Source organism: Onthophagus taurus, chromosome 1, assembly GCF_036711975.1.
Source record: "Onthophagus taurus isolate NC chromosome 1, IU_Otau_3.0, whole genome shotgun sequence".
NCBI lineage: Eukaryota > Metazoa > Arthropoda > Insecta > Coleoptera > Scarabaeidae > Onthophagus > Onthophagus taurus.
The window spans coordinates 17121339-17131363 of record NC_091966.1 but is presented as its reverse complement, the minus strand read 5'-3'; the positions used below and the strand labels follow the sequence as shown (position 1 = coordinate 17131363).

Genomic DNA, 10025 nt, shown 5'->3' with positions numbered 1-10025 from the left:
TTTAGAAGTAGTTTAGTTTAAAAATACCTAGTTTAATTCAATTCTTTAGTGACATCTATTATGTAATGGTGGTACTTTGAATTTAAGCTTGATTAAAATATAACCTCTTTTAGATGACGTTAGTTGTCAAAGTTTAAGATCGGTAAGTAAATATTTGAATTTTAATTTATAGTTATTAATTTAATGTTTTTTATTGATGTTCATTACAATATTTTAATGAAATATGTGTTTTTCTTTAGGATTTACTTAGTTTCAACCATCACCGATTTCGGATTAGAGGATTTATCATCATTTTTAATTCAACTTTATATAAAATTATGCCTTTCTAAAGATAATAACCAGAAACAAGTGATTAAAAAGTATTCATTACTATTTTTATATCCTATTAGGTATAAATTTTCTCTTTATTAACCTAATATTTTTATATATAAATTTTTGCGTGGTTAACGTTTGTAACATTCGTATGAGAGAGATGATACTTAAGGTACCGTAACCTGTTTACCTGTCCAACGGCAGACGACGACGTGGACTGCGTTAGGTAGTATCACAATACGTGTCGTTGAACTTGAACTTACGTCTTCGTTTCAATATGAATTGAACACGCGCGAAGTGAACCGAAACGATAGGGCAATTTAAAGAAAAAAAGATAACTGAAAACCCTTGAATGTGCTGTAGTGGCAGTATAAAATCATGTGCTTCCCCGGGGACTTTTCTATAAACAAACGATAAGAATCGAGTTTGTTACAGATAAAGAAGTTCGGGTTCGTTTTCAAACGACGATCATGAGTGAATATTTTGAATAACTTCGAAGTGTTATCGCTATTTCCGCTCAGTTGAGGTTTTAACTCAGTGGTGAAAATTGTAAATTGAACAAAATTGAAATATGGCCAAAGAAAGGAAGCCGAATAAAAGTGTGTTTTTGGCATATCTTTGTTGGGTATTTGGAGGAATTTTTGGGTTGCACTTATTTTATTTGAGAAGAGATGCACAGGCTTTTCTCACGTGGAGTACTCTTGGAGGCTACGGATTGGGGTGGTTGGCTGATATTACGAAGATTCCGAGATATGTTAAAGAAGTGAATCAGGATCCAGCTTTGATGAAGGAGATGATGAGAAAAATACGTGAAAACAAAAAGGTAATTTTAAATGATTCAATAAATTATACGAACAAATTATATTGTTTGTACTTTTATCAATTTTTTTATTACTTATTTACGAGTGTTTTGACAACATTTAATTGTAGATATCTACCACAATATTGAGTCGTAGTTATTAATGCCAATTTTAATTCGTGTAGGTTTCATATTTTTTTTATCATTGTAAAGTAGGTACACGTCATTTTCAGAGAGTATATAAATTTTTATCATTCTGTAAATATCCTTGCTTATGCTTATCTTACAATGGAAAATGTGTTGCACTTTACAATGCGTACTCATTCTAAAAATAGAAAGTATTTGAAATTAAAAATACTGTTATTTTAATTTGACACTATAACGCATACGATTTTTGTATGCATCAAGATAACGTAACATAATGCAATAATAAATGATGTTAAATGATGATGGTTGATGACGATTATTAACTGAATTGAGGGCAAAAATACTAGTGAAATAGTGAGCTGGCGAGCTAGAAAAAAAAATTAAAAAAATCTTACGGGAAGGATTTCACTGCGGTGTAATCTTGCGGTAGACCGTGGGAGTTGGGCCATGTGGGGATGTTCCACCACCTTTTAAAAATAGAAAACTAATATTACCATATGAACATAACCCTTTCGAACATCTACACTAGTACAAGCAATCTTTGAGATGACACTGACAGTTTCGCGTGTACTTTCATTATCATAAAAGATTCATTTTAAGAAATTTCTTTACGTAAATATATTTTCATGATTCGTTGCGTATTTAGAATGAAAAAAAAATGAATTATATTTATGAATATAACGGCTTTGTTCTAAAAGTGAAATATTTTTGAGAACGGAAGCATATACAGATATGAAATTTGGCATACATTTTATTCAAAGATTCTTCTTTTTCTACCTTCGATTAGAGACAATTCCTCATTTAAAATTTAAAAATTTTTGCCATTCTCTTCTTACTCAATTTTTCTACATGTTCCTTCAACTTCTTTTTTTCTGTTTTTTTCCCGTGTACCATTCGTAGTTTCTTTGATTTCGAGATTCAGGTATGTGTTATTTACATGTTGGTTTATTGTATAGGACGTTTTTGCAAAATTTTTGTAAAAAAAGACCTAGTCCAGTTTACTGGACGTCGGTACTGGACTTAGAATTTCTAAGTTCTGTAACAACAAAATAAAAAGTTTACTTCACTCTTGCTTGTAGTATTTTATTTCAAAACTAGTTTCGAGAGTGTTCTCTCATCACCAGTTGAAAACTGTACATGAAATTACAAAGATTTCTTGTATTAGCACGAAAAATAGCATCAAAATGAATTAAAGAAAATTGAAAGACATAAAACAAAAATAAAAATATATAAATGGCAAAAACTTACGGTCAAATTTCGAGACTTGTACAGTAAAAGTCGAGGAAAGCATCATATTATTCACGAACATATTAAAAACAAACAAAATCAAAACATCAAAACCATTAAAACCTTCAACTGATGTTTTCAACTGATGATGAGAGAACACTCTCGAAACTAGTTTTCAAATAAAATACTACAAGCAAGCGTGAAGTAAACTTTTTATTTTGTTGAAATGACTTGCAACATGGATTCCCTCCATTATATGTCTGTAACAACGTTCAGTCAGCTGGACACACCTGAATTTCTTCAAAGTCTCTCTTTTCTTTTCTAAATACAACTTAATGTGCTATACAAACCGAAATGAATACTACAGCTACCCCAAAATTTTAACAAAACATAATTATTGAGCACTATACCAGATTCTAAAGCATGGATCTACGCATAAACCACGGTTTTCTGAACATATCCGGGCAGTTGTATCTGGATTTCTTGTAAATTCCATCTCTACTACACGGCGACACCTCTTCATCGTGGATTTGTCTTTCTGTGTGGAGGGAACTGTCTTCAGAGAATGGAATTCTGATTGTTGATCTGTGGTTGGCATAGTATATCCATCATTGACCTGTAGCATATCTTTTATAAATTTCTACTCTGAACCTTAAGAGGTGGTCAATTTTAGTTGTATCTCTTTCCTTCTTATACTGGGTGTTTCATTTAAAATGACATATTATGCTTATATCTCAAAAGCAAAAACTCGAATCGAAAAAAGTTTCAAGTAAACATTTTTTGGTGAGAAAACACATGAACAGATTTTTTTTCAGGGTTGCCTAAACGCCCTTATAACATGTTTCATAATGTAATTAAAAAAAAATTAATTCATAAAAGAAACGATTTAATTAATCGTAAAATAATAATAAAATTCTTCTTAACTTTTGAAATCGTTTTAGAAAGTCGATTAACTTTTTTTTTTAATGTTTATAAATCGAGTAAATCCTGTTCTAAACCTTGTTTGGATGTGCGCTAACTTGCACGTAGGATAAAAATTTCAAGCGAAAAAATCATTGTGATCAAAGCAAAAATGGAGCACTTCTCTACTCCATAGAAAATTCAGATGGTGTTAGCTTACGGTGAAAGTCGTGAAAATTTCGCTGAGGCCCATCGCATTTATGTTTGAAAATTTCCTGGAGAAAGAGCGCCTTGTCCTAAAACTTTATATCGAAGAGTTACAAAATTTCTGGAATGTGGTAACGTGGAGGAAAAAAACGAACCCGTGCAAGGTCGGTTGTGAACAGAATCAAATAGCTGTTTTAGCAGTTGTAGATGTGAATCCTCATGTGAGTTGCCGTCAATTGTCGAAAGATTCAGGCATTTCGTTAACGAGTGTACATCGGATTTTGAAACTTAATAAGTTTCATCCGCATCATGTCTCTCTACACCAACAATTACATGGCGATGATTTCGAAAATCGTGTGCAATTTTGTACTTGGGCAATGAAAAAATTAAGATTGAATGAAATTTTTTCTTCAATGTATTATTTTGCGACGACTCCTCTTTCACCAATCACGGCTAAGTAAATCGTCATAACATGCACTACTGGTCACATGAAAATTCTCGTTGGCTAAGACAAGTTGATCATCAAAAGCCTTGGTCAGTTAATGTCTGGTGCGGCATTGTTGGCAATAAAATAATTGAACCTTTTTTTATTGATGGCAATTTGAATGGCAGAAAGTATCGGAATTTTTTGTTGAACGATTTACCGGTTTTGTTGGAAGACCTTACTCTGGAGCGAAGACTTGCGCTATGGTATCCATCTCATTATGCTTTAGCCGCAACAGAAGTTTTAGACGAAATGTTTCCTGAAGAATGGATAGAACGTAATGGACCGGTGTATTGGCCAGCTAGATCACCCGACTTAACTTCTCCCGATTTCTTTCTTTGGGGTTACCTCAAAGAGAAAGTTTACAACCAGGTTCCAACAACACCAAATGATATGAAAAACCGTATCAGAGCAACTTGCGAATCAATAACTGAAGAAATGCTTGGCGATGTGCAGAGAACGTTTTCAATGAGAATTCAGATATGTTTAGAAGTGAATGGTCATCATTTTGAGCATTTAATCGATGTATAAAGGTAACTTTATACATTTTAATCAATGTTCTAAGGTGATTTCAAAAATGAAGAAGAATTTTAGTACTGTTTTACGATTAATTAAATCGTTTTTTATTAATTAAATTTTTTTACTTACATTTTGAAAAATAAAAATTGTTTTATTTTTCTTTTTGTAGATATCTTCATAACGCAGAATTTAAGAAAAAAATTTTTTAAGCAAAAAATACTTAGTTTGTCAAGTTGTTCAAGACGTTGAAAGAAAAAAGTATATGTGCGATTTGAAAAAATGAAAATGACGTCAGAAAGACCTTTAGGCAACCTTGAAAAAAAATCTGCTCATGTGTACCCTGTGCCCCCTTTTTCACCAAAAAAAAGTTTACTTGAAACTTTTTTCGATTCGAGTTTTGGTTTTCGAGATATAAGCATATGTCATTTTAAATGAAACACCCTGTATATGTAATAGGCATTCCACATTGCGATATCTATAAGATGAAAGAACACTTTTCTGTACCATCTTATGGTTTACCTTGGTGATGAGTAGTATCCCATCATCTGGTCTGATTTGTCTATTTCGGACATGTAGTCTACTTATTGTAGGCGAGAACACACTCTGGTTTTATTGTTTTTCTTTTCTATTTGTTGCTTCTACTATTCGGTGTTTATGCATTGTTGATATCATAACGTCTTCCTTTAGAACAAATATTTTGCTAGCCGGATACTAGTGTAATAAATCAAGGTATATTTCATGCCCTTTATTCAAATAGTCTTTTAGTAAGTCCGTTACGAATGAAAACGTGTGGAAATGCTCTTGATCATTGTCTATTATAGTGCGTTTTTCAGTATAGACCAGTATATTCAAAACAAAACCAACAAATGTGGTAAGCTCATACAGCTTTATTCCGTACTTATGCCTCTTGTTCATAATATACTGTCTAAATTTTAGGCGTCAGTGAATAGATTCGTCTATAAAAGTTGTTTCATTGGAAAAACCAACTGCCGAATGTTTTGAATAATTATTACTAAAATAAGTTGTACTTTATATAAACGGTCGTTCGTATCCACTTCGCAAAACCTATTCCTGGACATACATTTTCCGTGCTATGAAATAATTTCCACGGTCAAGTCTAAAGGATTGATTGAAAAGTATGAAAGATTCAAATCCACTAATGAGAAGACCAACTGTTTTCAATCAAGAGCAGGAAAATATTTTATCGAAGATACTTATCATGGATATTGACAAATCTATTTCTCTTAAATTTGAGAATGGTTGGTTTTTGAAACTAATGTGGAGGATATCGTTGCAAAACTTCGCCGAACCTCATATTTAGATGTCAGGGATCTGTTCTCTTTACCCATTTCATAGAAGCTCTTAATATTTGGAGATGTAGAATAATAGAATAAAAATCCAGAGTAGTATGTCGTAGTTCGTGACTATGTATCAATCTATATCATGAATCTATATCTTATAGTTTAATTTGTTTTCTTGCCATTCTCGAAGTATGGCTAGAAAACACACTTGTAATCGACGATGTCATTGAATATTTTAAAATTAGTGTTGGCATTTTAAAATAAAATATTTCCTAATACTTAGACTCTGGGCAAATTTGAGGCAAGAAATATCAGATCGCCAATTACGTTTCAGTTTTGAAATGATGGACGAAATATATGAAATAAAATAACATTAATGAAATAAAATGATTAGAAAATGTGGGTACAGAACATTTGTCAGCGCTACAAGATCTCGATATTATATCGTTAATATGTATAACTGAAAAGGCCCGGTAAGCGCGAGCAACTGGTTCATATACTATTTAAGTAAAGAGATGTTTCGGCAAATTAATTAAGTTTTAATAAGTTCTCTATTACACCTAAATATAACTTGGATGTATTTTGAATCGTGCAGTTACGGATCTCCAAGCAAGAACATGTCATAATGAACTACAAATTGAAGTAGAACCCAAAGTTCTTCTACACCTAAAAAGTATCATATTTCATCCGAACTAAAACTGGTAACACTTGCATTCTTACATTGTCCTACAATACAGGGGAAAACATTCTAAAACTAAATTTATCTACATATTCTCTTATTGTTAGTAGTAATGCAGCCCTTGACGACTTCAAAGAATATTGTAGAATGCATACTGTTATTTCAGCTGACATGAAAAAAACAATTAGTAGTCCCTTCTGCCACAAAAGATTAAAAGTTGGTACCCAAGACCCAGACGGCTTTAACTCAAAAATAAAAAGTGTTCATTCATAAAGCGTATTACAACGGTTGTTCTTATAAAGTGTAAAACTTCTTTCTAACTGCCAAATCCCAAAGAATAGACCAAAAGCGAGCAAGTAAGATATCTGAGATTCAGATAAGAAAAACTAGTTGAAAAAACTTAGGCTCAGAAAATAAAGATAATAGAATAAAATAATTAAACAAGCAATAACGAAATTGGCGACTTCTAGTTTTTCCGGTTTATGACGTACATTTAAAACTCTCAGAAATAGATGTGCTACAGTACAACTAATGGTAGCATGAACTCCATTTCATATGAAGACTTACATACAATTTTTGGTATTTGCTACTAATTTCCAGTTTAATTAGTTTTATGAAATTCAGTAAGATTCCTTCTTCTGTTTCCAATTAGAAATGTAACATGATAATGATCAATTTCATGATATGTAATATTTTATAGATCTTTCAGTAAATGTTCATTTCCTAATCACATTTCTGAGGTTATATGTTTCATTTCTAAACGTGTAGATTTTATCCCATCAACTTACGATCTTGTAATCATCCACCAAAGATCATTTCCTTTATTAGGTGTTAGTTTTCAAATTTCGTCTCGGTGGTTACAATATTGATCGTATTCAGAGTTTGCAGCAAATACTTAGCATACAAATTTAATATCCCTGTTCTTACGCCTATGTTGTTTGATTTTTGGGATTCAGTTGTTTTTCAAGGGGTGATGATCATTTTCATGGGGTAAAAAAATAATTTATTCTTTGAAACAAATAACAAATAAGAAACAAGAAAAAACAAGAATTATTCTAAGAAAAATTAAACAATTATTAGTTGGAATCTAATGAATTTTCAGACAGCTCTGGCAAAATTTCCAATCACTGCAATCAATCACTTCAATATCAGAAATGTCTTCATTGCCTTCATTAACCTCCACATTGATGGCAGAATTAAATAATTTTAAATTATGGGCAATGAAAGTTGTTTTTCAAGGGGTGATGAACAAATTGCGTCTATATGAGCTTATCTGTACTTTGTTGAATACGATCCAGTTTTTGCGATTACATTATTATTATTAATAACATTGTGTTAGATTTATTATTATTTTTCATTATTAGATTTGTTACATTACTATTATTCGTATAGTATTAATAGTATTATTCGTCTATTTTTACTTGATTAAATAAAGTGTAATTAAATAAATAAATAACCTTGAAAATTGCAATTAAGCTTAATTTATGAATGAATTAAAGGTAACGGTTCACATTTTTTGTAACGATCTTAAATCCGTCAATTTAAATCTTTTATAACTAATTTATAAGTAATTATTTTGTATAATAATCATAAAATTAATTATTTTTACTTTTTAGCCTCCTTTCTCTATATCGAGGTTTATGTCTTCTCTAATGATATCCTACTTATGGGGACAACTAGTAATGATTGCCATACCAGAAGATGACTTTGGCGGATATAATTGGCAGTATTTGCATTGGTTTATACCATTAGGAGCTAGTTTAGGTGAATAAAAACTAACCTTATTACTTAATTAATTAACCGCAATCTTTAATAAAAAATGGCTTTTTTGAATAGGTGTTTGGATAGTAGGTAATATTGGTAGAGAAAAAGGTTCTCCATGGTACGCAATTGGGGGCGCTTATGTAGGATACCTAGTCAGATATATCTATTTTGATGAAAGCGTGTGGTTTTCATCGATGATCGTTACGTCGGCTCTTGCGTTTGATACATTTTCAAAGGAATGGAGAAAAGATCCTCCAAAAAGAAAATCATTTTTCAAGTAATTGATTTTAAATATTTAATTAAAAAATAATTTGCTTGTTAAAACAACTATTCCTTTTTTAGACGTGTATTTGTTTTAACGACGTGCGGAATACTTTACTTAAGTTTATGGTCGTGTTACTTTTACTTTAACGGAAAAATAACCGATTCAAATGGCGATACAGTTCCTGTACACGAAGCTTTTCATCACTTTTTCACGTCTCCCTGGTGGACTGACCTTAAACAATCGTTACATGACATTTATATTTATGCTCAACATCATGGCTGGTAATGTTTTACGACAGTTTTTGTTTAAATTTGTTCGAAAAATATTTAATAAATAATTTTGTTTTTTTTTAGGTATGAAATTTATAAGCAAATAATAGATTTATCGGATGTAAATGGCGAGCAAAACGCCTATAAAGTGTTAGGTTTGGGACCCACAGCCTCTCAATCTGAGATTACCGCGAAATGGAGAGCGTTGAGTAGAGAGTTTCATCCGGATAAAATCAAAGATCCAGCAAAACAAAGGGAAGCTCAAGAAAAGTTTATGGAAATTCAACAAGCTTATGAAATATTATCTAATATTAAGACTAAAAGGAAACGAAAAAATAATAAATCCGTTGATCAGTGATTATTAAAAAATTAAATCTCCTTTCAGTAGGGGAGAAAACTAAATTTAAGACCACTTTTACCAATTTCAATATAAAAAATTAACCTTCAGTTTATAATATTTGAGTAGAAATTAAGTTAAATCAATCTGAAATTTGTAAAATTGGTCTTTGTTTTTATTGTAACATTTAATCGTCCTCTACAGGCTGTCTATTAAGTTTAAAGTTTTTATTTTAAGTAACTAATGTGTGTATAGAAGTGTGTATGTTTAATAGATGATGCTATAAATAAATGAGTTGGACTTTTACAAATATAGCCTTATTTTCTAATCTCAGGAAAAGATTTGTTGGATACTGTAACCAACTAAATTAATTTAAACGTATAACACGAAACGCCAAAGCTGCAAGATTGACATTAACAAAACAAAATAAAAGAGATTTCATGAAATTTGGCTGGTGAAGGTGCTACAAGATGTGAAAGCGATTGTTTCCTCAAACGAATAGTGAGGACCTGCATTCAGTTTTGTTAACAACTGCTTGAGTCGCCGTTTTGTTCTTTGGTTTCATCTAATTCGGACTCTAAAGGTTGTACAGTCTTCCCAGTAAATTATTTGATCTATATATTGAATTCAGACTTACAATTAGACGAGGTCTGGTCTGGCCAAAAACTGTAATAAACCTTGATGCCCTTGGTTTGATGCTCTAAACCGGTTGTGTTGCACTACATATTTACTGTGCGTATGTTTCTGACCACATATGTCCATAAAGCGTCATCCATCGTTTCCTTTGGGTTACATTAATTTACCACATATTTGTT

The 10025-nt window shown here is 31.5% G+C and overlaps 1 protein-coding gene across 1 annotated transcript; it reads left to right on the top strand.

The window, feature by feature from the left end:
- The first annotated feature begins 405 nt into the window (after positions 1-405).
- LOC111415748 (TM2 and DnaJ domain-containing protein wurst) lies at positions 406-9520 on the top strand. The gene is made up of 5 exons (XM_023047584.2): positions 406-1135; positions 8192-8339; positions 8412-8616; positions 8682-8885; positions 8958-9520. Exons 1-5 carry the CDS (start codon positions 884-886, stop codon positions 9229-9231), a joined length of 1083 nt encoding a protein of 360 aa, XP_022903352.1. The 5' UTR covers positions 406-883; the 3' UTR covers positions 9232-9520.
- The last annotated feature ends 505 nt before the right edge of the window (positions 9521-10025 follow it).

Excerpts from the sequence above, each read along its gene's own strand:
- LOC111415748 (XM_023047584.2), top strand. The coding sequence starts at position 884 with ATGGCCAAAGAAAGGAAGCCGAATAAAAGTGTGTTTTTGGCATATCTT. Across the intron at positions 1,136-8,191 it reads AAATACGTGAAAACAAAAAG|CCTCCTTTCTCTATATCGAG; the intron begins GTAATTTTAAAT and ends TTTACTTTTTAG. Across the intron at positions 8,617-8,681 it reads AAAAGAAAATCATTTTTCAA|ACGTGTATTTGTTTTAACGA; the intron begins GTAATTGATTTT and ends TTCCTTTTTTAG.